The 26,331-nt window shown below is 58.3% G+C and overlaps 7 protein-coding genes across 7 annotated transcripts; 5 read left to right on the top strand and 2 right to left on the bottom strand.

Annotated features, from left to right (window-relative positions):
- Window positions 1-920: 920 nt before the first annotated feature.
- Window positions 921-4,569, top strand: M421DRAFT_408225 (uncharacterized protein). The gene is made up of 3 exons (XM_033590344.1): window positions 921-1,207; window positions 2,317-2,960; window positions 3,028-4,569. The coding sequence occupies exons 1-3, from the start codon at window positions 1,118-1,120 to the stop codon at window positions 4,481-4,483; spliced, it is 2,190 nt and encodes a 729-aa protein (XP_033443184.1). The 5' UTR covers window positions 921-1,117; the 3' UTR covers window positions 4,484-4,569.
- A 2,362-nt stretch (window positions 4,570-6,931) lies between these two features.
- On the top strand, window positions 6,932-11,625 carry M421DRAFT_42276 (MFS general substrate transporter; the record flags this gene model as incomplete). The annotated part of the gene is made up of 6 exons (XM_033593272.1): window positions 6,932-7,121; window positions 7,531-8,209; window positions 8,587-9,077; window positions 9,126-9,479; window positions 9,746-9,773; window positions 10,149-11,625. Coding segments are annotated over 6 exons (3,219 nt in total), but the record flags the coding sequence as incomplete, so codon positions are not given.
- A 699-nt stretch (window positions 11,626-12,324) lies between these two features.
- Window positions 12,325-14,115, bottom strand: M421DRAFT_10157 (DUF1716-domain-containing protein; the record flags this gene model as incomplete). The annotated part of the gene is made up of 1 exon (XM_033586657.1): window positions 12,325-14,115. The coding sequence occupies one exon, from the start codon at window positions 14,113-14,115 to the stop codon at window positions 12,325-12,327; it is 1,791 nt and encodes a 596-aa protein (XP_033443182.1).
- Window positions 14,116-14,439: 324 nt separating this feature from the next.
- Window positions 14,440-15,155, bottom strand: M421DRAFT_76800 (uncharacterized protein; the record flags this gene model as incomplete). Its single annotated transcript, XM_033597260.1, has 2 exons — window positions 14,440-14,655; window positions 14,709-15,155. 2 exons carry the CDS (start codon window positions 15,153-15,155, stop codon window positions 14,440-14,442), a joined length of 663 nt encoding a protein of 220 aa, XP_033443181.1.
- A 1,872-nt stretch (window positions 15,156-17,027) lies between these two features.
- On the top strand, window positions 17,028-17,889 carry M421DRAFT_426421 (uncharacterized protein). Its single transcript, XM_033594385.1, has 3 exons — window positions 17,028-17,298; window positions 17,350-17,790; window positions 17,867-17,889. The coding sequence occupies exons 1-3, from the start codon at window positions 17,232-17,234 to the stop codon at window positions 17,875-17,877; spliced, it is 519 nt and encodes a 172-aa protein (XP_033443180.1). The 5' UTR covers window positions 17,028-17,231; the 3' UTR covers window positions 17,878-17,889.
- On the top strand, window positions 17,550-19,294 carry M421DRAFT_337217 (uncharacterized protein). Its single transcript, XM_033589432.1, has 3 exons — window positions 17,550-17,794; window positions 17,842-18,182; window positions 18,271-19,294. Exons 2-3 carry the CDS (start codon window positions 17,874-17,876, stop codon window positions 18,961-18,963), a joined length of 1,002 nt encoding a protein of 333 aa, XP_033443179.1. The 5' UTR covers window positions 17,550-17,794; window positions 17,842-17,873; the 3' UTR covers window positions 18,964-19,294.
- Window positions 19,295-20,683: 1,389 nt separating this feature from the next.
- Window positions 20,684-25,351, top strand: M421DRAFT_337334 (uncharacterized protein). The gene is made up of 3 exons (XM_033589434.1): window positions 20,684-21,826; window positions 21,881-24,627; window positions 24,677-25,351. Exons 1-3 carry the CDS (start codon window positions 20,920-20,922, stop codon window positions 24,971-24,973), a joined length of 3,951 nt encoding a protein of 1,316 aa, XP_033443178.1. The 5' UTR covers window positions 20,684-20,919; the 3' UTR covers window positions 24,974-25,351.
- Window positions 25,352-26,331: the final 980 nt, after the last annotated feature.

Raw genomic sequence — 26,331 nt, 5'->3', positions numbered from 1 at the left:
CTCCCGGAGGCTGAGCAACGGACGTTTGGCTTCTAGTTCTAGTAGACGGCGACTCCATTGTAAAGATGATCTGGCTGATGCGAATGTATGGCTGTGCGACAGACAGGCAGTGGGACGTCTGTAAATCCCATGTCGTGCTGCAAAATACACATTCGTGTTTGTCCGAGCGTGGGAAAGAGCTGCTGCAGGGTCCAATAATGAACGGCTGTTTGAGCAAGGAAATGAGACACACTTGTCGTGGCAGGCAGGGGTTATTAGTCGTCAATTGGACGGACTTCATGCACCGCAATATTCCGACGTGGTATTATGAGTTGTCACGAGGCCGGTGAGCGTCGTTTCAAAAAAGAGGTGAGGTTGAAAACGCTTGACGTGCATGAATGAGTCAGAAGCTGCATGCAGACGTGGAGTCGCGCGCTTGGTACATGCGAGTGATATTGCAGCAGTGCCTCCAATGTAGTACGGTTGTACTGGTGAAGGCCGCCGCGGAGGAGCATGTTGTGTAAGCGCACAGCAACTTTATTGTACGATGTGCATGCCAGTGCAGTGCATACCATACCTCAGAATAACTGACAGCGGGCACAGCGAGGGCCATCTCACTTGGTCATTTCACTTGGTCGTTGCTGCGACAATGGTGGTGTGTGCTTGTCCCCACCTCAAGTAGGCGTTCCAGTGCTGTTCAGTGAGATCCTCGGACTCGATCCCTTACAGCGGAGCAAATATACCTTGCCACGAAGCCAACCAGAGTAGGCCGTAGGTCTGGGCTGTCCGTATACGTCGTCGAAGTCTACACAGTACTAGTTGTACAAGAGGCTGCTGGAAGCGGCTGGTGGTTAGTTGTGTGCGTATGTAAAAGTCGGCTAAGAACGACCGAAGAAGGTTAAACAGCCGAGGGGAAGCTCGAGGTGATGAGAGGGATCCTTGTCGACGCATCCTGCCGAGTTGTCCGAAAGCTCGAGGCAACGGGCGTGGCTCGAAACGGAGGCATCGCGAGACAAGACGCTGGTTGAGCGCGGTTGACGAGGCAGTCGGTCGTCACAGTGGGCGCGAGTAAGGATGAAGGGTCTTCGGTGTGCTCGAACTGGGCGCGCAATCCGAGGACGTGGCCAGCAGCTGCAAGATGCATCGCGCAGGTGTTAAAGCACGGCTGGGAGTGCAATTAGACTACTGTACGCACATCGACCGCTGTGCTGCTGGTGCGCGTGTGGCGGTACGTCAAGTACCGGAGGCCTCCAGTGAGGAGCCAAGGCAGAGCGTTCATCAACCGTTGTTCGGTTTGGACTGGCAGAGCAGTGGGTGGACTCGCATGTACCTATGCGACGAGCCGAATGCAGTGGGCGATGTGCCACAGCGGTCCTTCTCCGGCATCTGAGGTACAGAACCGAGCATGCTTCACGGGGGTCGGGAAGCGAAGATGCAAGACTGCGCAGTTCGCCATCACCAGCCATATCGACATGTCGCGCCACGCTGGAGGCACACAAAGCACTCTGCTGCGCCCGGCCTTCTGGAAGGCGTCGAGGAGACCTTGCTCGTGCGCTTTGGCCGCAAGCAGACGCCCACGCAGCGCTGGGGGGTGCTAGGGTACTAGGTAGGGTGCTAGGGCTAGACAATGGTTCCGCTGTGGAGAACGCAGTAGCAGCAGCAGCCGCGGCGTGACAGCAGGTACTAGGTACTAGGTAGTCTAGTCGCAGGCTGGCAGTACAGAGCACCGCGGACCTTCTCTATGCTTGTCATTACTCGGTCGTTGCCTCGGCCGGATGCCTCGTTCTAAAATCTCATAACACCTGAGAGGACGCTGTTGCAATCAAGGCAGACGTCTCCAGCTGCAGCGCTCGCATCGATACCATCATACCGTTCCCACATCGCCGTAGCCGTCGTTGATCGTCGTCGTCAGAGTTGCACCTTTCGAGCGCCGACGCCAGAGTGACCCTAGCGCACTTGCCCCATTCGCCGCGCCAGCCCCCAGCACCACAGCACGCCAGGGATCTCTCGAGGACCGCCCAGCGCAGCAGCCCGCCGGCCCAGTAACTCGACCGTCGTCACCGCAACTCAATTGCAGTGCTAGAGCGGCCATATAGTCCGCCGCCGCCCCACGAGTCGCTACTTGTATTGCTACAGATCTCGATTGAGCATCGCCACATTGTTTCCAGCACACCAGCGCCTCTGCTGCTTTCACTCTCGCTGCAGCCATCTGCACCTCTGCACAGTCATCGGAGCCGCGCCCGTAGCCTACGACGGTTGCAGCCCGCCCGCCCGCCTGAAATTCCACCCAAGTCCACAGCCCGACTTCCCACTGTTTCCCCCGACCTCACCGTGAAGCTGGATTCCCACGAGACTTCGCCGCCTCCCCTCTCCCACTCGCCGCGCGAATCCACCGCAGCGAGCACTCCCGTCACCACTCCCACCCAGCACCCCGTCTCGCCACACTTTGGCCGTGCCGCCAAGACCTCGCCCTCGCTCTCCTACGCCTGGCAGCGCAAGCCGCACGAGCTTGTGCCCAGCCGTGAGCCTGAATTCGATCTTCTCTTCGAAGACTCGGGCGACTGCAGCATCCCGTTGTTCCCCGCGAGCCCAGCGCAGCACAGCAGCTTCCTGGGCAACATGGCACAAACCGCCACGCCCATCGATATCCAGACGCCCCCGCGTTATGGCTCCAACTCGCCGCAGAACCTGACGTCGAACCTGACGTCGGCCCTGCGCGAGGCTGAGGCCAACCGCGACTTCAGCCAGACGCCCAGCCAGCTCGACCCCAACGGCAACGGCTTCCAGTTCCGTGACGGCCGCCCCGGCATGTCTGAGCGCCACGGCTCCATCAGTAACATGCTGGGCACCTCATTCTACGGCAGCGGTGCGCGTCCCATCTCCATGCGGGACCGCGGGCGCCGTGAGAGCACCAATATGGGCAGCTTCAACGGAGGCATGAGCTGGGGCGGTGTCTCAGTTGGGTCTTGGATCCGCGATGAGTAAGTGCACCCAAACCAGGCTGCGACATCCACACAAATGTTACCGTGCTAACGATCCGTGCTACAGCATCATGATGGCCGGTACCTCGCCCGCGCCCATGAACATGGGCCAGTCGCCGTCCTTCCACTCCTCCTCGTATCTCCCCAAGATGGAGGCAGCCTTCATGAAGGACTTCACCTGCTGTGGCCTCACACTGGCTTCGCTGCATGACCTGCTCCAGCACTTCGAGGAGACCCACGCCAACGCTCCCGCAGCCCGCAACTCGCAACCTGCCAACAACGGCATCCCCCAAGTTTCTGGCGCGCCTGCACCTTCAATTGCCCCTGGACAGACACAAGGCGAGCCTGCGATGAACACACAAATGGGCTTCCACCCACGCTCAGGCTCGATGGGAGGCCAGCGTCAGCGCCTGAACTCGATCAGCCGCTCCAACCTCTCCACTGTCCAGGACATGGACACTTTGGACGACATGGACATGGACATGGACGGCTTTGACAACCTGGCTCCTATTGAGGAGGCACCATCACAGTACCCCGTGCAGCAGCCTCAGTTTGGCCACCAACAAAGCCAGCTGCCTCAGCTCAACGTCAATCTCGCCAACAACATGCAGAACCACCAGGGTCTGAGGACATCAACACCCTCAACACCCTCGGCCTCACAACAGTTCAACTTCAACAACAATCCCACCGTCTCTTCCGTAAACACGCCCACGCTCGGCACGGTGCCTATGCAAAATCACAACCTGACTTCGCCCGAGTCCTCGCACCCTGGCACACCAGCTGAGCTCGACATGGACTTCAACACCTTCAACCCCATGATGGGCATGGACATGGGTATGAACGGTATGAACGGCATGAACGGAATAAACGGCATGAACGGCATGAACGGCATGAACATGAACTTTGGCAACGGCAACTTCGGCATGTCGGCGTTTGATAATAACGGCACCATCGACCAGCCTGGCAAGCGCCTCTTCAGCAAGCAAGGTGGCGGTCTCAACCAGGCCCAGCTGCAAGCGGCCCTCAAGAACTACCAGCTTGGTGGCGCTGATCAGAGCGAGCTCGCGCGTAGGATTCGCGAGCAGCAAATGCTCAACGGCGCAAGCATTCCTCAGTTCCCCTTCCCCGAGGAGGTCAAGCCTTTCAGGTGTCCGGTCATTGGCTGCGAGAAGGCCTACAAGAACCAGAACGGTCTGAAGTACCACAAGCAGCACGGTCACCAGAACCAACAGCTCAAGGAGAATGACGATGGCACGTTCTCGATTGTCGACCCCCTCACTTCTATCCCTTACCCCGGAACTGTCGGTATGGAGAAGGAGAAGCCTTATCGCTGCGAAGTATGTGGCAAGCGATATAAGAACCTCAACGGGCTCAAGTACCACCGCTCTCACGCTCCTCACTGCAACCCCGAGCTTGCGCTACAGAAGCTGGGGCTTGCACCAAACATGCAGAGCCTTCAGAACCTGCAGAACGCCAATGTTGCAGGTGCTGGAATGGGTGGCATTGATCCCTCCATGTTCTAGAGCGCTTGCGCCCTATCTTGGTTCTTCGTTTTCGCTTGGTCTTTCGTGCAGGCGCATTGCACCTTCACTTCATAATACCCGATTGCGACGCAAACAGCGCCTTTCACGCATAGATTTGTCATTTATGTCACCGTAGCAGTGACATTTTCCGGTTCTTCAAAAGCTACGAGCATGCAGCCTCGCGTCCTTGCATCTGCGACCTTACTCTGGATACGTTGTCACGTTCTGTATAACGTCTTTCGATTCCAGTACGGCTGTCACAATCTTCATGTCCCTGAACCAGTCCAGGGTTGGTATCACGGCCTGATGTGCATTAGAATGGTGTTTCTGTCGGCTCTGTCTTACTTTCATTTTGCAGAATATCCCCAATGGTCCCTGGGTTTCAATCAGTTTGGGCGATCAGTAGGAAGGATCCGCAGCGGCGTTAATGGATACTAAAACAAAAGTTCAAAGTTCCGAGGCGGACTACTCCTGTACGCTGCTTACGATATTTACCTGTCTTCTTTGGCCTAGCAGTAAAGTCTATAGATCTCGAAGTCTTCCATCAGTCACCTATCTCAGGAGACGGTCGACTTCCTAATACTCAACTCTACGTCGTGACAACTTCCTCTTGCATCGTCTTCCATGCGTATGTTCACCGCCCAGCACTTGGCAAATATGAGCCTCCTTCCTCTCGAAGAGGTGATCTTCAATCCCGACTTACACTGACATTGCCAAAGTGGGAAGGACCTCGACTGGATGACTTGGCGACGTGTCCGAAGTGCTCATTTCCCAGACTCCAGCACATGACCTGCGGGACGTGATGGCAGCTTTCTGTGGATGATGTTACCAGTACAGCGTACCGCTCCAACAATTTCCCTTCGTAGTGTTACCAACCACCCTGAGGGCTCGATCCCTCCCGTACATCAACCACGTTTCCGGAACCATCTTCCTACCACTTCGCCACATTGCGCCTTGCTGCACTATTGACAGGATCCCTACAGGCCGTGCCCACGTGTTGGACCCGCTCCGTACTAGAGAAACCCCTGCATGTGATGCTTGTGCCACCTCGAGCCGCGTTTCGTGCTGCGTGTCGAGCACGGTTTCTGGTCGCGTGTCCCTTGCAGGCCATCGCGTCCAATTAAGCGCTTCTTTTACGACATCGAAACAGAGGGAGCAGCACTACAGCTGCACTGATTTTGCCGCGACTCCCCGAAAGCACGGTTGGGCGCTCTGAATGGACAGTTAAACCATGACTGCCGGCTACTTGGCAATCTCACGATGCCCCGAGGCATCTCACCACCGGCGGTATCGAGATGGTTGGCAGAGCCGCATTCTTGGCGGGCGAATCGTGGATCACAGCGGCTGAGGCTCGAGATGAGCTAGCACGGCGGGAACGCAGGAGACTCGGGTGGGCTCAGTAATCAAAGAGCGGCGCTTCGAGAGCAGACTTCCACCAATCTGGAAGTCAAGGTCGTATGCCTTGCAGAACAAGCGTGCTGCTAAGATGGGTCCGACCGGTTCAATGCTACTTGGCACTATTGATCGAAGGCTTCGGTAGGGCACATGGAAGCATGCACAGAAGATCTCAGGCGGTGTGTTGAGGAACTGCCGTGGGCCGTGTCTGCAGCCCTTTGTGAGCGACAGGTGCGAACAGCCTTGGATACGATGCAGATCCACTTGGACAGGAGAAAATACGCTTTTGGGCTTGGGGAAACGGGAATCATCATGAAATGGCTGATATTGGCGTTTGGCGGTCGAATGTAAACTTTGTGGGCGGACGCTCGCTGCGCTGCGGTGTGATTGGGTGCGGTGGACTGCCTACCGTTCAGGCGCGGACTGCTAGGTACTTCTTTTGTTCTCCACATAGACTTCTCTTGTTCTCAACATCTTGGAATTGAGTCTCGCGGAGGGGAACATCCGAGCTGCGTGTGCATCACAAGGAAATGCCTAGGTATTGCTACCAAGCTTCTGATGCTCGCACCTGCCAGGACGCATTTGCACATGCTCCCTCGGTACTTCCACATTTGACTGCTTACAAGCCTTGCTCGAGTCGACCTGACACCACAACTGACACCCTATGTTCCCTACAAGCACCTTTTGTCAACGTTACTTCGCCTCCACCCACCTTACCAGACCACGTTTTCCACGTTCCTCGTACGACAAAAACCCGTTCACGTCGTCCCAGCAGTTCGGCGAGCCCGCACGCCATCCCGCCATCGGCCGCTGAGCCTCGACATCGCCACAATTCGGCAAACACACGCACGCGCAACGTTCCCGCCCGGTGGGCGCTAACCTATACTCTCATATCTCAACATTTTCCAGCGCCTTTGTCATCGACTCACTCGCTACCCCGTTCAAGCAGCACGTCCTAGCGCCCGCTGCCGACGTTCTCTGGAAGCCTTCTAGCGCTGCTATAGCGTCTTTGTAGTGTAGGGTAAGACCTAGCCGAACATGGTGAGCGGAGAACATCCCGTGCAGCGCGCGCCGGCGCCCTGGGCGATGAAGGCTGAGAGCTATTTGCTGTTTTTGAAGTTGGGTGAGTTGCCGCACGGCGTGTATGACCGGCTTGAGGAGACGTGGGCGGATGAGGCGCTGGGGCGGTTTGAGGGGGGACTCGGTGCGGTGATGATTGTGAGGTATACTGATACACCTGCTGGTAGGTCCTTTCTTCTGCGTCTTGATCTTTCCTTGGTTCAATGTCACGAACTTCATCTCTGTGGTTCATTTGTGCACTCTCAAGTTTCAAGTCATCTTTCAGATCTTTATTGTTATCGACTACCCCACTGAGTGAGCCTGCGACTTGCCAGATGCTTCCAAAATGTCTCAGAAAAGACATTCTCGAAGAGAGATATCTGGCCAGTCCAGCAGCGATTGCTGCGTTATCAAGCGCTGCGTTCATGTGTGGTCACACAGAAGCGTATCTGGATAAGTCAACTTGTCTAGATGTAGATCGTTCCAGTCTTCTCGTCGACCAGCGCACATGCCCTTGGCTCATCTCGTTCTTCTCAGTATATGCATTATCTGATCTTCGTCTCACCACTGGCTCTGTCACTCACATTCTCCAGGCCCTTACGATGAGCTCATGCTCATCCCCGGCAACTTCAGCGTTCCCCACCCTTCAACCGGTCCACCCAAGATCCCCAAGAACGCCCTGAGAATCGCACGCATATACGTCTCCCAACGCACAACGACCTACAACGGCCGTCTGAACTGGAACATCCCTAAGCACCTCGCACGGTTCTCGTTCTCTGCTCCTATCACGCCTGCCGGCGCCTCGCCGCCCCAGGATCTCACTGTCAAGGTGTTCCCTCCCGGCTCTGAAGATGGCGACGGTGTGCAGCCGTTCTTTGCATGTAAGTTAACACCGTGGAGGTGGGTGCCGCCTGTGCCTGTGAATATGAGCTGGGTGCCGATCAGTATGAAGCATGTCCAGCCGCCTGTTCCAGAGCCGGCGGGGCATAAGGGAGCTGTTGCCGTGGAGCTTGGTGATCAGGAAAGAGGAGTGACGATTGATGCGTATGATATCAGCCCGAAGAATGAGATCGCAGTTGCGGCGGGCACGGACAGATGGTGCGCGTTTGATATTGGTGGCAACGTGCAGAGAGCGAGGGGATGCTGGGTTGAACTCTTGGAAGCTGGTGTGGAGGGCGATGAGCAGGAGAGGTACTGGCCCAAAGACGTTAAGCCGTGGGGCTTTGGTGGGTGGATGGAAGATGCCGTGTTAGAGATCGAGAAACCACTGGAGTGGAAGCTGTAACTGTTTGAAGCAATCGCGCTCCGGCTTTCGTTATTAAGTCACCATAAGGTTACCGTCAGTATGGTACTGTCACCTGGGAGATTCTCAGGTTGCTTCTGTCAGGAAGTGAAGTGATGAAGTGAAGGAAAGAACACTGTGGGAGCAAGGGTCTACACTGCACCGTTCGCAGTAATCTCCATCAATTCTCGTAATTTATCTTACACCAAACCGCCTTAACGGCTTCAAACACCCGCCGTCCTCTAAATTGCAATAAATGTCATAGCCACTGAACACAACAACTGCATTCTACTGACCCCTGCGATACGCCGCCTGCGTCCGACACCACTCATCATAAAAATCTTCAGAACCACTGTCCTCATACCAGTAATACAATGGGTCCTGCTCCATACAGTATGCGCTGGACGTACAAAAATCTCGCTACCAGCTACGCCAAAAAACTGCGTGCCGTCTTATCGAGCCCCACAGACGCACCTGCACTTGCCTCCCCCTCTCAAGATGAGGTCGGCATTGAGCCCCCAGTCGACACCAAACACCTCCACGACGTCACGTCACCGACCTCTGCGCCTTCCACACCGCCGTCTTCATGTCCGCCGAGCGAGTTGACGCTACCCATCGAAGTTTCTCAGACGAGCCTGGAGGTCCCCAGTACGTTGTACAGCGTCCTCAGCAGTAAGCTCAAACAGCTGTTTACCGTTAGGGAGCACGATCTGCCGCTTGAGGACCGCTGGGAATTCCGGGGCGCCTGGCTTCTTCTTCATATGGCAACGCAGTACTGCGCGTCGAATCCTAGCCACGACATCCTCGAAACTGGCTCCTCGAACGTGAATGAGACTGTTCTCCTCCTTGAGGTTCTCCGTAAGGTCACGTTGGCAGATGGATGAACACAGCTAACTCAGCCTGCAGAATACAGCATCTCGAAATCTGACGATTTACCTACATCTCGAGTCAGCCAGATGTCTGCAATGCCTTTTATGACGAGCAATGAGAATCCTACACGCCACGACTCTGTTTACGATACAACCTCGATTCAGCGCCCTCATACTCCCACACCGACATTGTTCTGGTATGCCATCTCTGCAGGTGCTTCGGACCGAGCAACGACAGTTCAGGCTGCTGAGTACCTTCTTGGTCACGTTTGGCCACGCAAGAATGCAAGCGCAATACTCGAAGTGATAGGAAATCCCGCGAAAAAGATGTCTGAGGATGACGACACCGAACTTCGAAAAACACTGGGCGTTTTGCTATACTCGGGGCTTTGTTGACGATTCTTGAGCGTCTGCATCTGGAACACAAACGTAATACCAATTCAACACCAATCTGCACCTCCAATGGCCTACTTTCTACGCCATCTAGCACCATTCGCTCCGACTGTGGTCTCTGTATAGCCGTCGCAATTTATGTAACGACGTCTTGGTATTTGGCTCCATTGTCCAATCACACGCGCGCTCGGAAGGAGTGTCGTTGCGAAGAAGTTGCTCCGATACCGCATCGCCACCCTTTTCCGTCGCTTATTGCGCTTCAAGCGGGCAACTCCGCGGTTTCGCGCCCTATGTATATGTGGGGGAGCTTGTGACTGCATAAGTCCTGTTGGTGGTCAGCTTTTGTACGTGAACTGAGAACTCGGATTCCCTTAGCGGGAGCTTCAAGCGGCAACGGCTGAAAGCATTGGCCGTATTTAAGCCACGCCCCCTCACGTTTTCTCTGCGCTCTGCAGCACCGAGTTTTTCGGGAACTACGTCCATAGGAATACCACACCTCTCGGGGAGGATATCCACGGATATAAGCGACTGAATAAGTGCACAACGACTTGTGACACCATCGCAGCGGACATCGTCATCGACAATAGCCACTACTTCCGAACACGACGAAGTTTCGAAATACGTCACTTATTGCTCTTGCAGTTATATCCAGACCACTCTGAATGAGCGGAGAACCCAAAGGCAGCACGCCAGGACCAATCTCAGACAATTATCCACTCGAACCCGTCAATTCTTATCCTGCCGCGGAATTTACTATCCCGCCAGCCGATTCTCTATCAAGATGCCGCAGTGCCCGAACTCGCTCTGTCGATGCCCCGGCACGGGAGAAGGTGCAGAATGAAGGACACCGAGGCGCCTCTTCCGACGAAGAGAACCCATCTTTAGCGTCTCAGGACGAAGTCACGTATCCCGAGGGAGGCTGGGAAGCCTGGCTCTGCATCCTAGGATCCTTCATGGGCCTTCTGGCAGCGCTGGGCATGATGAACTCGGTCGGTGTGTACCACAGCTATCTGTCCGAGCACCAGCTTCAGGGCTACAGCGAAAGCACCATCTCGTGGATATTTTCCATGTACATCTTCCTCGCCTTCTTCGGCGGCCTGCAGATCGGCCCCATCTTCGATGCACACGGCCCCAGGCTGCTGGTGCTCGCTGGCAGCATCTTGCTGTGTCTCTCCATGTTCCTGCTCGGAATCTGCACGCTGTACTGGCATTTCTTCCTGGTCTTCGGGGTCCTGGGCGGCCTCGGCAGCAGTCTGATCTTCACACCTGCTTTCGCAGCGGCGAGCCACTTCTTCTACGTGAAGCGGGGAAACGCCACAGGCATCGCTGCCGCGGGGGGTTCTCTAGGAGGCGTCATTTTCCCACTGGCGCTGCAGCAGCTGCTCCCCAAACTCGGCTTTGCGTGGGCAACCCGCATCATCGCGTTCGTCGACGTCTTCTGCTGCATCGTCGCCTGCGTGCTCATCAAATCCCGCCTGCCCCCCCGACCGGGCCAGTCTGTCCTACCCGATTTCCGCATCTTCCGCGATAAATCCTACCTCCTGCTGACCATTGCCATCTTCCTGATGGAATGGGCGCTCTTCGTGCCCATCACGTACCTCACGACCTTCGCGTCGTCGAGCGGCGCAATGTCGCGCGCCTTCTCGTACCAGCTCATCGCCATCTTCAACGCGGGCTCGTGCCTGGGGCGCTGGGTACCGGGCCTACTAGCCGACAAGCTGGGGCGGTTCAACTGCATGATCGGCGCGCTGGCGGTATGCGGCGCGACATCGCTGACGCTGTGGCTGCCCGCTGCGCTTTTGACGCCCGCCACCCCTGCGACGGCGACGACGATCAAGGCGCTTTCGATCACGTACGCGGTCATCTTCGGGTTCGCGTCGGGCTCGAATATCAGCCTGACGCCCGTGTGCGTCGGCCAGCTTTGCGACACGCGCCAGTATGGACGCTACTATGCGACGTGTTACACGGTTGTGAGCTTCAGCACGCTGACGGGGATCCCCATTGCGGGCAGCATTCTGGGCCGCACGGCTGGGGGTGCGTACTGGGGCGTTGTTATCTGGACGATTGTTTGCTATGTCATCTCGTCGGGCTTGTTTGTTTGGAGCAGGGCGCTGCATGTGGGGTGGAAGTTGGTCAAGTTTTAGCTGGGAAGGAGTCGGGAGGGCTTCTGGAGAGGTAGCGCAGGCTCAGCATCCGGCTCTGTAGAGAGTGCACGGAGGATGTTAAGAAGATGGGCGTCAAGAAGATGGGCGTCAAGAAGATGGGTGTCAGGCGCTTTGAAGCTGGTCCGCGGTGGGTTTGCTGAGGACTGTACATTGGAGGAAGAGGTGTTGTTGAATTGTAGGTCAGGTTCTATAGCCGTGGTTATACTCTCGCGCCGAGTCACATTCCTTAACACAAGCGCTTTTACCAAGATCCTCCCTGATGTCATTCTACCATCTTAGCTTTTGCAATCTGCAAATAACAATTACTGTTTCCGAGTCCGCGTCGGTTAATCTGCCTATTCCAGCTCCGAGGTTCGTGGGTCGTTGCGTCGTCTCGACGTGTCACCAGTTCTGCAGAGAGTGGCCGTTCGTGTGCCTCTCAGGATAAAGACAGGCGGCTACATGGACCTTGCATGCATCGCAATGGTGTGCGCATTGTGCGTATTGCTGTGACACTAGCCGTGTGCGAGCAAAGAGCCAGGGAACCATCCAAAGCGACCAGACCGTCCTGCCATAAAATAGCTCACAGCATCCCGCATCTCGTGAACAGAACCTCGACGCCGCCCCGCTGTTCCAACACGGCAGCCCATCCACGCGTGATATCCACGTGCAGACGCAGCGGCAGAATCCGCGCAACACCTAGTCCAAGAACCCAACGAGCGCCTCCAGCACTTCGCGCTCCGCAGCCTCAACCTCCAGCGCTCCATCGAGCTGCGCCTTCAGCGTCCCCTTGACGCCCTCCAGCGACTCATCAGTCTCCGCAAGGCCCTTGACGATAGCCGCCTTGGCGCCATCGTCCTCGGCCACGAGCCATGCCAACGTGGCGTCGATGCGCTGCAGCGCGTACAAGCCCTCGCTCAGTCTGAGCGGGATGTTTTCGAGCTCCATCTCCGCCCTCTCTTCCCGAGTCAGTCCGGACTTGCGACTTTCGAGGGAGTGGTCGAAGGCCGCGAGGCGCGTGGAGTAGTCGCGGCGCAGGGCGAGGAGCTTTGTGATCTTGGCGTACTCGTTTTCGAGGAACTTGGCGAGCAGGCGGAAGCGCGCGTCGCTGTTCCCTGGGAGGCTGCGTAGCAGGGAAGAGAAGAGGGCGAGGATGTGTTCTGTTTGGACCGGGTCGGGACGCTTCGTTTTCATGAATGTGCTGAAGAGCGGTTTTAAGCCGCGCGCTTCGACGAGCTTCTCACACACGGCAATGTGTGGCTGTGTGGCTCCGTCTGCGCTGGCCCCGTCTTGTGCCGGTGCTTCTGCGTAGCCACACGCGTGGTCTAGCACTTTGAGGGCGCGGTTTTTGCTTGTCTTGCCGTCGCGCACGAGGAGGAGACAGAGCTCTGTGCCCTCGGCTTCGAGAAATTTGGCCTTGCCGATAGGCTCTTCGACTACCGAGGTCAGCACGCCGAAGAGGTTTTCCATGTATTCCTCCTCGTCGCTGTCCTTTTCGGGGTCGTCTCGTCGGTAGGGCGCGAGGCTGGTGAGGAGGACTTCGACTCCGTTGGCTTCGGCGACGATATTTCGGTTTGGCCGCGAGGATTGCGTGAGGATGGAGAGGATCTCGGAGGCGTATTGCTTGTTCTGTGTGGTGGGCTTTTCGGGTTTTTGTATGCGCTCGAGCAGCCATGCAAGAAGCGCCTTCTCCTTCCCTATCATATCTGTATTCGAGGGCTGCGACAGGAGGTTCTCGATGACGCTGAGAGAGTGGTATACACCAGAAGCATCGGTCGAGTCGGCTTCGTCGAAGCGCGAGAAGTTCGAGATGAGCAAGCTGAGCAAATCGGCTTCCAAGAAGGCTGCGACCAGCGCGTCCCATTGCTCCTGTTCTGCCGCCACATCCTCGTCTGTGAGCTCTGATATGATCCCCGTTGCGCCAATCGCAATGTCTGTGTTCTCGTGCGCCAGCAGCTCGACCAGCTTCGCCGCTGCTGTGCTCGTCGCAAACTCCTCGTACAGCTCTGCATGCTCGGAAAGAATGCTGAGATCCTTTGTCCCGTCGTCCAAATCGCCCTCCGACTCCATGAACTTTGTAGGATCGCTCTCGTACTTTGCGCGCAGCGAAGCATTCTTGTTGACCTTCTTCTCGAAGTCGCGCGCAAGTTTGCGCACCCACGCCGCGTCGTACTTCTCCTCCCTCATCGTGTCTTCTCCGTCTTGTGCGTCCAGGAAGTCCATGGCGTCTTTCGCATTCTCGTCCAGCCCGCCGCCAAAGAATCTCCCTTCCTCGTCGTCGCCAGGCCCCTCGTCCTCCAAGTCTGGCGGCAGCGCAGGACCAGCCTCATCATCGTCCTCTTCGTCCTCTGCTTGCGCCGACTGCTTGACGTCGTCATTCCCTTGCAGTTTCACGGTTTTGTACGCTTGCGACGGATCGGCCTCGATGGGGTTCTCGAACTTGCGTTTCGTGCCAGCGTGGCTTTTGAACAGGTCGTCTAGACTTGTCATATTGCGCGTACGCAGCGATCTGGAGCGGGAGAGGACAGGTCAAGTCGAGGCTTTTGTTCGTTGCTCTGCTCTTGCATCTTCAGTCGCGAAGCTCGAGCTCCTCGCTGGCGCGTCATTCTTTGAGTCTAGCTACATATGGGAAGGCGCATGCACCCATCTCTGACTTTACGAGCCAGCAACGAAGCCAACCCGGCATCTGAACTGCTAGCATTCGTAAAGTCCAGTTCGATGGATCAGAGGTTTCCGAGTCTCGGTATGTACGCCAAAGAACGCCCGTTCATGCATTCAATCCCTCCATCCAACATCGTGCCTGCATCACAACGTCTACGCATGACCGCCATACCTCTCCACACGGTTGCCACGGAAGCTCCTGTAGAAGTCGTCCGTCGGGTCTGTGCCGAGACCGTTCCATCCATTGGCGCCGACGGCGCGACTCTCCTTCTGCGCCTTGTTGATCTTCTCCTGCAACTGCGATGCGCCGGAGTCGATGAGCTGGAGCTGTGAGAGCTGGGTGTTGAGGACGCGGACGACCTTGGTGAGCTGTTCGGTGTCAGCCAGGGTTCGTGATCAGTTGTCAGAGAGGTGGTGCTTACAGGATCGTCGGGCTTGCCCGTCTTGCTGAGTGTCTGGGACGTGGTGTTGATCTCCTCAATCATCTCCGTGAGGTCCTTGTTCAGCTCATTGAGGCGGTCTTGCAGCTTCTCGGCGAGCTTGTATGTCTTCTCACGCTCCTGGTCCGGGCCACGCAGACCGTCAGACCTGCCCGAGACACCGTGCATCTTCATGAGGTTCTCAATCTCCTTTTCGTAGCGGTCGAGGTACGAGTCGAGCTCCTGTTGGTTCTCCTCCATCATGGTCAGCTGCCTCTCGACCTCGGCAGCGTCGCGCTCGGCCTGGAAAGTCTTGGAGTACAGCTGACGGACCTTGTCCGAGTTCTCGACCAGTGCTCGGTCCCACTGAGCCACAGTCTCGGCTTGGGACTGGAATTCCTTCTGGTACTTGGACAAGTCAGCGGCCCATCGCGTTATGATCTCATCCATCGACTTGTTCTTGAGACGTGACTGTGCTGACGGCGCTGGGCCAGCGGTAGAGTTGGCGAGTCCGCTCTTGGCTGCGTCGCCCGAGGGTGCGGGTGTAGCGCCGAGTGTGGATGTGGGCTGAGCAGAAGTCGAGGCTGGTGTTGAGCTTGCTCCTCCAAGACCACCGAAAAGGCCCGCTGTCGCACCTGCCGCAGGTGCTGCAGAAGAGGCTGGCGTCGCGGAGCCTGTACCAGCGGCGCCAAACAACAAAGGAGCGCCGCTTGTTGCAGCTGTGCTCGCGCCGCTCGCGGCAGTGGCCGCGGCTCCGCTTGCGGGCGTGGCAGATGTTGGGGTACTGGCTCCCTCTTCTTTCCTGAAGAGCGACGCAGGTGTAGAGGATCCTGCAGCGCCAAACAGGCTGGGTGTCGGTGCTGCCGAGGAAGCAGCGGGCTTGCCCTTGTCTCCGCCACCCAGGCTGAAGCCTCCCAGCGAAGGCGTTGCAGCTGGCTGCGAAGCGGCCGGCTGCGTTGCAGGTGTGGACCCTCCGAGACTGAACGCGGGCGGCTTGCTCGCGGGTGTGCTGGAGAGACCGCCTCCACCGAACAAGCCTCCTGCAGGCTTGGGCGTCTCTTGCGCAGGAGCGGCACCCGAGAAGAGACCCGGGGTCGAGGGAGCTGCACTCTTTTTCGCATCGCTTGCGCCAGCTGCACCGCCAAACAGGCCGGTTGTGGGCGTGGTGGACGCGCCCGCAGGCGTGGCTCCGAACAAGCTCGACGTCGTGCCGGATGGCGGTGCCGCAGGCTTCGAGGCAGCGTTTCCACCAAACAAGCCCCCGCCAGGGGTACCGCCTGTCTGGTTGCCCTGCCCGCCGAGAGAGAAAGCAGATGCGGGCGCGGGCGTCTGTCCAAACAGGCCGGGGCCTGGGGGCGGGCCGGCGGGCGTAGTCGAGGGGAGGGCAAAGGTCTTGTTAGGAGCGGGTGTAGCGGCGGGTGTGGCAGCGGGTGTCGAAGAGCCTGTCGCGCGTTGTTAGCATGCACATGAATCCACCAGTGACAAGACGCACCTGCTGCTCCACCGAATCCAAACGACGGGGTTGGGGCCGCAGAAGCAGCTGGCGCTGCACCACCAGTCGAAGCGCCTCCAAACATGGACGGCTTCGCCGCATCGCCAGGCTTTGCTGCCGAGCCGAAGCCAAAGCTGGGGGTCGAGGACGCGCCAGCTGTGGCTCCGCCGCCAAAGAGACCTCCAGCAGGCTTGCTGGCAGCCGCGGTGCCGGACGCGCCTCCGCCGAAAAGCCCTGCGCCGCCAGAGCTGGCTCCTCCGCCGCCAAACAGTCCTCCGCCCGGTGTGCTCGATCCACCGGTCGCGCCGCCAAAGAGGGAGGGCGATGCAGCGCCCGAGGTGGTGCCTGCGCCGCCAAACAGTCCGCCTGCAGGCTTTGGTGCGCCGCTGCTGGCGTTGCTGCCGGCTGGCTGTCCGAATGTGAAGCCGGACATGGTTGCGGTCGGAGATGGCGACTGCGCAGAGCGTAGGCCGGGGTGTCGGGCGGGTGTTGGCTGGTGTCGGGCGGGTGTTGGCTGGTGTCGGTGGCTGTTTACTTTGGCGCAAAGCCGTGTACGGTGCGCAATTGGCGCAGCGGGCTGGACGCGACAAAGAAGATCAGACGGGCCAGGGCGCGCAGAGCGTAGCGGGTGCAGCGAGAGCAGCGAGAGCAGCGAGAGCAGTGAAGGCTTGCGCAAATAATGCTCCGCGTCTTTCACAGGCGCGTCGGTGTCGCAGCCGCCAAAAGTCGGGCAGACAGCTGCATGGGCCGCGCGCCGCTGCTTCCCGGTGATACGTTGATCCAGCTGAGCTACAGCGGGCCCAGGTCTCGAGCGCTCCAATCCCCCGCGTGCCTGGAACCGGCGACGACGAGTTATCGCATGCACAAGAGCGAGGCGCAGCACTCGGTACTTTCTGCCCACCGCCCTTGGCCTCGTCGATTCCTCGTCGATTCCTCGTCCCTCTTCCTGCAGGCTTTCTACACCTACTGCACACTAGGACCGCTCCCCACCTCCCGCACTCGTCAAGCACAGCCGGACGTATAGAATCGCCTTCATGGCCGACGAGCTTGCACCGCCCCGTAAGAGCGTCGAGCTCGAGGATCCTGGTGCAAAGGAGCTTGGTGCGTCAGGACAGATCGATCGTCTCAACTCACTTCTGACGGTAGCCGCAGTCGACTCCGACAACGAACACTTTTCAGATGCGTCCGAGGGCAGGGTACACGAAAAGAGCCTGAGCAAGAGTCTTGAGCAGAGCAGGGCCGAGGCAACATCGCCAATTCCCATTACTCGAGTCGAGCGTGTAGACGACGAGCCTGCTCATGGCGAGGTCCCCGGCACCGCTGCGTACAAGATGCGGACACAGGACGCCGTACCAGACGAAGTTGAGATTGTGCCGGACGGTCAGCGAAGCCGCAGTGCCTCGCGAGTGAGCGTAAACGATCGACCGCTCACCCCCGGAGGCACGCCCGTCCCAAAGATGGTCGTGGAGAGGGTGGATGACCAGCCCGCCCACGGTGAAGTGCCCGGAACGCTTGCCTTTGACCAGCGCCGCGCCGATGCTGCGCCTGATGTCATTGTCAAGGTGCCTGAGCCCCCCAAGCGGGACAACCTAGGTACGTAAGGCATATCTCGGGTGCCTCCCTGCGTGCCGTTGACGGAAGAAGGATCGCCAACAACCTCCATTGACAGGTCCCCAATGAACGGCGACGAAGACAAAGTCGACCGTGACGACGGCGACGGCGAAGACAAAGTCGACAGTGACGACGACGACGACGACGACAACGACGACGACAACGACGACGACAACGACGACGACAACGACGACGACGACGACGACGATGGTTTCGGCGAGTTTGACGAATTCGAAGAGGGCGGCGAAGGCGACGACGACTTTGGGGACTTCGACGATGGGTTTCAGCAAGGCGAGGAACAGGCAGAGACTACATTTGACAGCCCCCAAAATCAAAATCCCGTACCCGCCCCTCCACAAACACCACCAGGCCCCGTAAGTGCCCCAGACCCAGCCCAACCCGGCCCATGTCTCCTGCTGAAGCATGTTGCGGTGATGTGTCGACTGACCTTGGATTCAACAGCCTGTTCTCGACTTTGCCCAACTCACCTCCCTGGATGCCATCCATGAAGCAACACAGCCCTACCTCGACGGAATATACCCTGCCCCGCAAGACGTTCCCAGCATATCCATCAGCGAAGACACTCGGTCAATCTTCCACTCTGAGCGAAGCCATTCGCTATGGACACAACTAGTGGCGCCCCCACCCCTACAACCGCCTGACTGGGTCAGGTCGAGGATACGGCGGCTGTTCCTTGTCTCGCTTGGGGTACCGGTCGATCTCGACGAGATCTTGCCTGCATCGAAACAGAAGAAGCTCATCCTTCCCTCCATCAACATCCCCGGCGACAGGTCCCCCCGTCCGTCATCCGATGGCCGCAGCAATGCGCTTGACCGCGTCAAGAAGGAGAATACTTCAAACACATCCGTCGACTCGTCAAAGTCAAAGTCAGAACGGCCACGGAAAGGACGGCCCCCGCCTCCAGAGCTGGATCTCAGTGCAACCTCGATGCTGTGCGCAACGACCGAGGCAGCGTTGCTAAACTTGACAGACGACGAGTTGGAAAAACACGTCGAAAACCTAAAGGGCCTGCGGACACGAGCAGAGCAGGTGTTTGAGTACTGGCAGAAACAGCTGGAAAGCGCACTGGGCGACAAAGACGCCTTCGAGCAGGTCATCGAGAGCTTGGTGGCGCACGCGAAGAAGCTCAGATAGCGTCGGTCGTAGCAGTAAACTAGTAGTAATGCATAATCTCAACATCGCCATTGACTGCAGGGTATCGAGCATGACGACGCGCAAGCTTGGAGTGCAGGCTCACACGTCCCAGGAATTGTTCATCCGCTCACGTCCCAGGAATTGTTCATCCGCTCACGTCTCAGGAATTGTTCATCCGCTCACGTCCCAGGAATTAGTCATCCGCTCACGTCTCAGGAATTAGTCATCCGCTCACGTCCCAGGAATGATTCATCCGCTCACGTCCCAGGAATGATTCATCCGCTCACGTCTCAGGAATGATCCATCCGCTCCTCGCACCCTGCGAAAGCGCGCTGCCGAAGAGCTGCCCATCTCGGCCTTGTGAAACGCTACCTGTAGGACCCTGAATCCACGCGGACGTGAGCCCAAGATAACGGTCAAGAGTGAGTTGTGAGTGAAGATCGCAGTAGTGGGGCAGTCGTCTAGCTTCGCGCGCCCGGTGCACGCCCATTGGCCTGCGACGAGCTCGCTGCGAGCCCGTTGGCAGCCCCGCGAAATCTTAAGCAGCGGCGGTCCGATAGATACTGGTACGCTGCAGCGACACGACTTTGCGCCGTGCGAGGGACGATCAAACCAGCAGGCCAGCGACACTGCGTCAGCGGCTTGCTGGGGAGACGGGCGAGATGGGGGAGATGCGGGAGATGAGGGAAATGAGGGAAATGAGGTCCTGCTCCTGCTCTGCTAAGCAAGCCGCTGCAGACGACAGTGGCTGCGCACATGGGCAAGGTGGAAATTCGATGCCGTCCGGAACGAAACGAGAAATGCGGTTCATCACACGAGAGCTTGTCCGGATCCGGCGAACAGGGCTCGCAATCGGAGACCCTGGGCTGCCGCCCTGGTGCCATGGTTTCCACTTCTGCAAAAAAGTCGTATCAGCGTGCACGCCGGGAGCAGACGTGTGGCGACGGATTACCCCTATTCGACGCCCTGGGTGCGAGGATGGAGCGTCAGATCGTGTTCGCTGTCACTACTACTGGGTGCTTCGTGTTCGCCGTCAAAGCATGTTCCTCGTCGACAGAGACGGTCCTGCTATTGAGACGTGTCGGCGAGGGTTATGCTGGGAGGGCAGTGATGCTCATTTTACAGAGTCCGCTGCGCGTGGAATCTGCGTGCGCAGCCACATGACTTGACGTGCGCTCCTCCGCGGCGTGGGCACCGCCCAAACAGCGGACGAGAGAATACCTACCTAGTCAGAGAGCTCACTGTTTGGGAAGCCGACGGCGGCAGACGGGGCTCCAGCACTGCAGTCTGCAACCCTCCAACGTACGCCGAGTGCTCGACGTGCGCCGGCGGCTTGTCTGGCAGCAAGATCGTCTGGCAGCAAGATCGTCTGGCAGCAAGATCGTCTGGCAGCAGGATAGATGCCGGCGACTGCGGCCAGCGAGCAGGCACGGGCAGCCGTGCAAGCGGTGGAGACCAGGGGTGACCTCCCTAACGCCTGTCATTTGGAGGCTAGCAGAGCGTAGCGAGGGCAGGTGGTCTTCTCTCTCGGCGATCTTTTATCACGGAGCAAGGCTCTCTTGTTCAAGCCTGCTGTGAGCCGGTGCTGTGTCTCTTCTCCTCTCCGCTCCTTCTGCTGCTGCGCCCTGTTTCCGCGAAGACTGCACCGCGAAGACTGCACCGCGAACTGCTTCCGCGAAGACTGCACCTCGCGCGTTGCACTCCCGCGGGACCGTCAGTAACGTGACAGCCCTCCCCTCGTCGCCAGCACCCTTCACAGCGGGGACCGCCTCGTCGACTGCCAGTGCCCCAAACTCGTCGTCTCGCGAACAGTCTCTCTGCGCTCTCCCGGCCGCTTCTCGCCTCCCGCTGCCCCCTGCACTCCTTGCGGCGAGCCCCGAGGCTGCTCGCGCCCGTCCCGCCCCGTCCTCGATGCTACACACATAGCCCGCCGACACCCGCTCCCTGCCCGCAGCCATGGCTGCCGAAACCTACTCCGGGCTCGCCGACTACATCAAGAACCTGGCGAGAGCCCACGACCCCGCCCGCGATGCTTCGTTCAAGGCCCAGATCGCCGCCAACGGCGTGCGCTTCGCCGCAAGTGCCATCGACCTGCCCGGCCCCGACTGCGACGCCAAGGCCGCCCTCCAGCGCGAGATGGCTGCGCTGTGCGCGCGCATAGACTTCCTCGAGCACCAGAGCAATGCTGCCGCCAACTCGGGCGCCCTGCCCATGACCCCCGCCGGTGAGCCTGCCGAAGAGGGCCTCGTCTACACACCAGCGGGGCCCTTTGCCAAGCCCAGCGTGCCATACGACCGTCGCGGCTCGACCAGGGAGCAGCGCGCGCTCTGGGTCAGCAACTGGCTCGCTGCCAAGGAGAGCAACGGCGACGACGACCAGGAGCCCGCCGCTGCCCTCACCGAGGAGCAGCTCAACTACCTGCGCGACCACCTGAACAAGCAGGCCGACCAGATCAAGAACCAGCGCGAGCACATTGACAACCTGAGCGCCGAGGTCAACAAGCAGCTGAGCAACCAGAACATGGTCTTTGAGCACGGCATCGAGGACATTGGCGCCCTGAAGCGCGAGCTCGGCAAGCACCAGCAGGCCAACTTGGCTTTCCAAAAGGCCCTGCGCGAGATTGGCGCCATTGTCACAGCTGTCGCTATGGGCGACCTGAGCAAGAAGGTTTTGATCCACGCTAAGGAAATGGACCCTGAAATCACCCTTTTCAAGCGCACCATCAACACCATGGTGGACCAGCTGCAGGAGTTTGCCAGTCAAGTCACCTTCCTGGCCCGAGAGGTCGGAACCGAGGGCCGACTTGGTGGCCAGGCAAACCTGCCAGGCGTCGATGGTATCTGGGCAGAGTTGACCGACTCTGGTAAGTTGTTTGGGCCGTAGTCGCCAATCGGGCCGTTTGCTGACACCCGAGCAGTCAACGATATGGCCAAGAACCTTACCGAGCAGGTGCGAGAAATCGCCGTTGTCACGACCGCTGTCGCCCACGGCGACTTGAGCAGAAAGATTGAGCGTCCGGCGAGGGGAGAAATCCTCCAGCTCCAGCAGACGATCAACACCATGGTGGACCAGCTGCAGTCATTTGCGACAGAGGTCACGAAAGTCGCCAGAGACGTCGGTACCGAAGGAAAGCTCGGTGGTCAGGCCGAAATCGCTGGTGTTAAGGGCATGTGGAACGAGCTGACTGTCAACGTGAACGCCATGGCGCAGAACCTCACAACCCAAGTGCGGGACATTGCTCAAGTGACAACGGCCGTCGCACAAGGTAACCTCACTCGGAAGGTTGAGGCCGAGTGCAAGGGCGAGATTTTGGAACTCAAGAACACCATCAACCGCATGGTTGACCAGCTGCAGCAATTTGCGCACGAAGTCACGAAAATCGCGAGAGAGGTCGGATCTGAAGGTAGACTGGGTGGCCAGGCTACGGTCCACGGAGTCGAGGGAACCTGGAAAGACCTGACCGAGAATGTGAACGGCATGGCCATGAATCTAACCACACAGGTACGAGAGATTGCCGAAGTCACAACAGCCGTAGCAAGAGGAGACCTCAGTCGCAAGGTCAAGGCCGAGGTCCAGGGTGAGATTCTGTCTCTGAAGATCACCATCAACACCATGGTGGACCGCCTGAACACATTCGCCCAGGAAGTCAGCAAGGTCGCTCGTGAAGTCGGAACCGACGGCATCCTTGGCGGACAAGCGCAGGTCGACAACGTTGAAGGAAAATGGAAGGACCTCACAAACAACGTCAACACGATGGCGCAGAACCTGACGTTGCAGGTACGAAGTATCTCGGAAGTCACACAGGCTATTGCCAAGGGCGATATGAGCAGGAGAGTGCACGTCGATGCCGAAGGAGAGATTCGCCTGCTAAAGGACACCATCAACGACATGGTCATGAGACTTGACGAGTGGTCGCTGGCCGTGAAGCGCGTAGCCCGCGACGTCGGTGTCGACGGAAAGATGGGTGGTCAAGCCGACATCCGGGACATTGACGGTCGATGGAAGGAGATCACCACCGACGTCAACACAATGGCCCAGAATTTGACTTCGCAGGTGCGCGCTTTTGGCGACATCACCAACGCTGCCATGGAGGGCAAGTTCACGCAGATCACAGTCGAGGCATCTGGCGAGATGGACGAGCTGAAGCGGAAGATCAACCAGATGGTGTCCAGCTTGCGGGAGTCCATCCAGAGGAACACAGCTGCGAGGGAGGCCGCCGAGCTGGCCAACAAGACCAAGTCCGAGTTCCTCGCCAACATGTCCCACGAGATCCGGACACCCATGAACGGTATCATTGGTATGACACAGCTGACGCTCGACACCGACCTTACACATGCTCAGCGGGAGATGTTGACCATCGTCCACAACTTGGCTGGTCAGCTCTTGACCATCATTGACGACATCCTCGACATCTCCAAGATTGAGGCAAACCGCATGGTCATGGAGGAGATCCCCTTCTCGATTCGTGGCACCATTTTCAACGCACTCAAGTCCCTGGCCTCGAGGGCAAACGAGCGCAAGCTGAACCTGGCCTACGACGTTTCCTTCACGGTACCGGACTACGTTGTCGGTGACTCTTTCAGGCTGAGGCAGATCATCTTGAACCTGGTGGGAAACGCAATCAAGTTTACTGAGCGTGGAGAGGTCAAGGTTGCCATCAGCATGGCGCGGGAGCAGGAATGCGGCCCGGACCAATACGTCTTCCAGTTTGCAGTCTCCGACACTGGCATAGGAATCCGCGGCGACAAGCTCAACTTGATTTTCGACACCTTCCAGCAAGCCGATGGTTCGACAACCAGGAAGTTCGGCGGTACTGGTCTTGGATTGTCCATTTCAAAGCGTCTGGTAACGCTCATGGGTGGTCGCATGTGGGTCGAGTCCGACTTTGGCAAGGGCAGTGTCTTCTATTTCACCTGCAGAGTTCGCCTCGGAAACCCGGACACCAGCGCCATCCAGCCGAACCTCCGGGCGTACAACGGCCACACTGTCATCTTCATTGACCAGGGCCACACCAACTTCTCCGAAGAAGTCGTCTCGCACCTCAAGACCCTCAACCTCGTCCCCATGGTCGTCGGCTCCGTCGAAGAAGTGCCGGCATCGGACAAGAGGACTAACATTGCTTATGATTGCGTCATTGTCGACAACGACGCTACCGCACGAGAGCTGAGGGGCGAGGACCGCTTCAAGTACATCCCGCTTGTCATGCTCACACCACATGTAGCGATAAGCCTCAGGTCTGCCCTGGAGAATGGTATTTCCAGCTACATGACCACCCCGTGTCTACCGATCGACTTGGGTAATGCACTGATTCCGGCTCTCGACGGACGTGCCGCACCTCTGGTCTCTGATCACTCCAAGTCGTTTAACATCCTACTTGCTGAAGACAACGCTGTCAACCAGAAGCTTGCGGTCCGCATTCTGGAGAAGTACCACCACAGGGTCACGGTGGCCAACAACGGTCTTGAGGCGTTTGAGCACATTCAGAAGAAGCGCTACGACTGCGTTCTCATGGATGTGCAGATGCCTGTCATGGGTGGTTTCGAGGCTACATCCAAGATCCGCGAGTGGGAACGCGAAAACGGCATTCCGTCGACAGCAATCATTGCGCTTACGGCTCACGCCATGGTCGGCGACCGTGAAAAGTGCCTCGCAGCACAGATGGACGTGAGTCAATCCCACACGACATCATCCTCCAAGACACTAACAGCAGCAGGACTACCTCTCCAAGCCCCTCCGCCAGAACCAGCTCATCCAGACCATCCTGCGATGCGCCACAATGGGTGGCGGTCTATACGACGCCTCGCACTCCAAAGACAACCTCAGCACGCCCCAGCTCGGCGCGCCCTCTACATCCCCCGCTCCCACGCCATCGAAACGCCCCCAGCTCGAGAGCCGCGGCTTCACCGAGCGCGGCCCCGCGGCCGGCGCCAGCCCCAAGCTCCTCGCCGCCGACCAGACGGACGAGTCTGTCCAAGGGGTACTGTTGCGATCCATGTCTGATGTGCACTAGAGGCTGATGCGTGGCAGTTGCTTCTGCGGAGTCACAGTAGTTGACTATCTGCTGACAAGAGGAAGAGGGGCGCAGACGACGGCGAGGGTGATGACGAGGGCCGCCCTGAGACTAAGAAGAGCAGGGTCGAGGAGCTCGAGTAGCCGTGCTTCTTCCTCTTGTCGTGTCGGGAGGTTGTGTGGTCCAAGGCGGATGCCCTGGACCAGCACCGTGGATCACGGTGCGTGCGTTGAGCGGCTGGCGCGTCGCGATGCGCATTTGGGGTTGGCTAGATTGGCGTTGTGTGCATTCATACAAAGGATGGGAGTGCATTCCTATCGCCCTGAGCTGTTTTTGCGGTGCATATTGCGTGGCGTTTTCTCGTTGAGCGGGCGCGACTCCTTCCCCTACTAGCTATTCTATCGTTGACATCCCATCATATCATTGCATTCCAATCCTTTCCTGCCCTTTCGTGCCGCTCCCAGCACCATGTCTTCCCACCCGCGGCGTCGTGCTTTCCGGTCAACGCGTAGGAGCCGTGCGGTGCGCTGAAAGGGTTTCCCGACGGCTTCGCGGTTCCGCTAGCCATGCCGTGATACCACTGCTGCTGCATACTGCGCGAGCGTACCGAGCACCGCGACCCGCGTTTACCTGGGAACGCACTTGGCCAGGCGCCAGGCGGTAGGGCGGGAGACGCATTCGTCTCGTGTTAGGCGTGCTGCGCAAGCGAGAGGTGCGCGGTTGATAAGGCAATACCTAGGTACGGGAGGGTGTTCGATGTGCGCGCACCTACCCACCAACCTACCTACCTACCTGCTCGCATGGTCCAGTGCGCACTGCACTGTCACGATGTCAGCGTTGCATCGCAGTCCATGTCTTCTTCTCGCCTTCAAAAGGTCGACATCGCACCCGTCTCCCGTGCACACAGCGCTAACTCGCTGCACATGCTGTGCCGGCCTCGAGCACGTGGCGTCGGCTGCAGGAGGTGCATCCGCGTGCCTCTGCACCCATGCATGCTGGAGCGCTAAGTGGAACGAGAGCACAGGCAATGCTGAGGAGTGTTTCGCACGCAGAAGTAAGATGGGATTGATGCAGGGAGATGTGGCGGTGAGGCCTGATGCTACCACCACCACGGGGTCGCGCGACGGGTGCAGAATCCAGACAGCGCTGGAGTTGTGGAGGCGTGGAGCGTAGGGCCCGGGACTCGGGCGATGCAGTGAAGGCCGCCGGGTGCAAGATGGCAGAGCGAATCAAAGCAGGAGACGTGTGCAGCAGCGAGGTTGCAGAATGCTCGATTGAATGATCCTCACACGTCAAGCACTAGTGGAGCGCGCAGCGGCAAGCAAGTGCAACATCGCCATCACGCAGGCAAGAAAGAA

This window comes from Didymella exigua, assembly GCF_010094145.1.
Source record: "Didymella exigua CBS 183.55 unplaced genomic scaffold M421scaffold_58, whole genome shotgun sequence".
In the NCBI taxonomy this organism is placed as follows: Eukaryota; Fungi; Ascomycota; class Dothideomycetes; order Pleosporales; family Didymellaceae; genus Didymella; species Didymella exigua.
This window is presented reverse-complemented; position numbering and strand designations above follow the sequence as displayed.

Excerpts from the sequence above, each read along its gene's own strand:
- M421DRAFT_408225 (XM_033590344.1), top strand. The coding sequence starts at position 1,118 with ATGCATCGCGCAGGTGTTAAAGCACGGCTGGGAGTGCAATTAGACTAC. Across the intron at positions 1,208-2,316 it reads CTGCTGGTGCGCGTGTGGCG|CTGGATTCCCACGAGACTTC; the intron begins GTACGTCAAGTA and ends CTCACCGTGAAG. Across the intron at positions 2,961-3,027 it reads GGGTCTTGGATCCGCGATGA|CATCATGATGGCCGGTACCT; the intron begins GTAAGTGCACCC and ends TCCGTGCTACAG.
- M421DRAFT_426421 (XM_033594385.1), top strand. The coding sequence starts at position 17,232 with ATGGCCGACGAGCTTGCACCGCCCCGTAAGAGCGTCGAGCTCGAGGAT. Across the intron at positions 17,299-17,349 it reads TCCTGGTGCAAAGGAGCTTG|TCGACTCCGACAACGAACAC; the intron begins GTGCGTCAGGAC and ends CGGTAGCCGCAG.
- M421DRAFT_337217 (XM_033589432.1), top strand. The coding sequence starts at position 17,874 with ATGAACGGCGACGAAGACAAAGTCGACCGTGACGACGGCGACGGCGAA. Across the intron at positions 18,183-18,270 it reads CACAAACACCACCAGGCCCC|CCTGTTCTCGACTTTGCCCA; the intron begins GTAAGTGCCCCA and ends TGGATTCAACAG.
- M421DRAFT_337334 (XM_033589434.1), top strand. The coding sequence starts at position 20,920 with ATGGCTGCCGAAACCTACTCCGGGCTCGCCGACTACATCAAGAACCTG. Across the intron at positions 21,827-21,880 it reads GGCAGAGTTGACCGACTCTG|TCAACGATATGGCCAAGAAC; the intron begins GTAAGTTGTTTG and ends ACACCCGAGCAG. Across the intron at positions 24,628-24,676 it reads GCCTCGCAGCACAGATGGAC|GACTACCTCTCCAAGCCCCT; the intron begins GTGAGTCAATCC and ends TAACAGCAGCAG.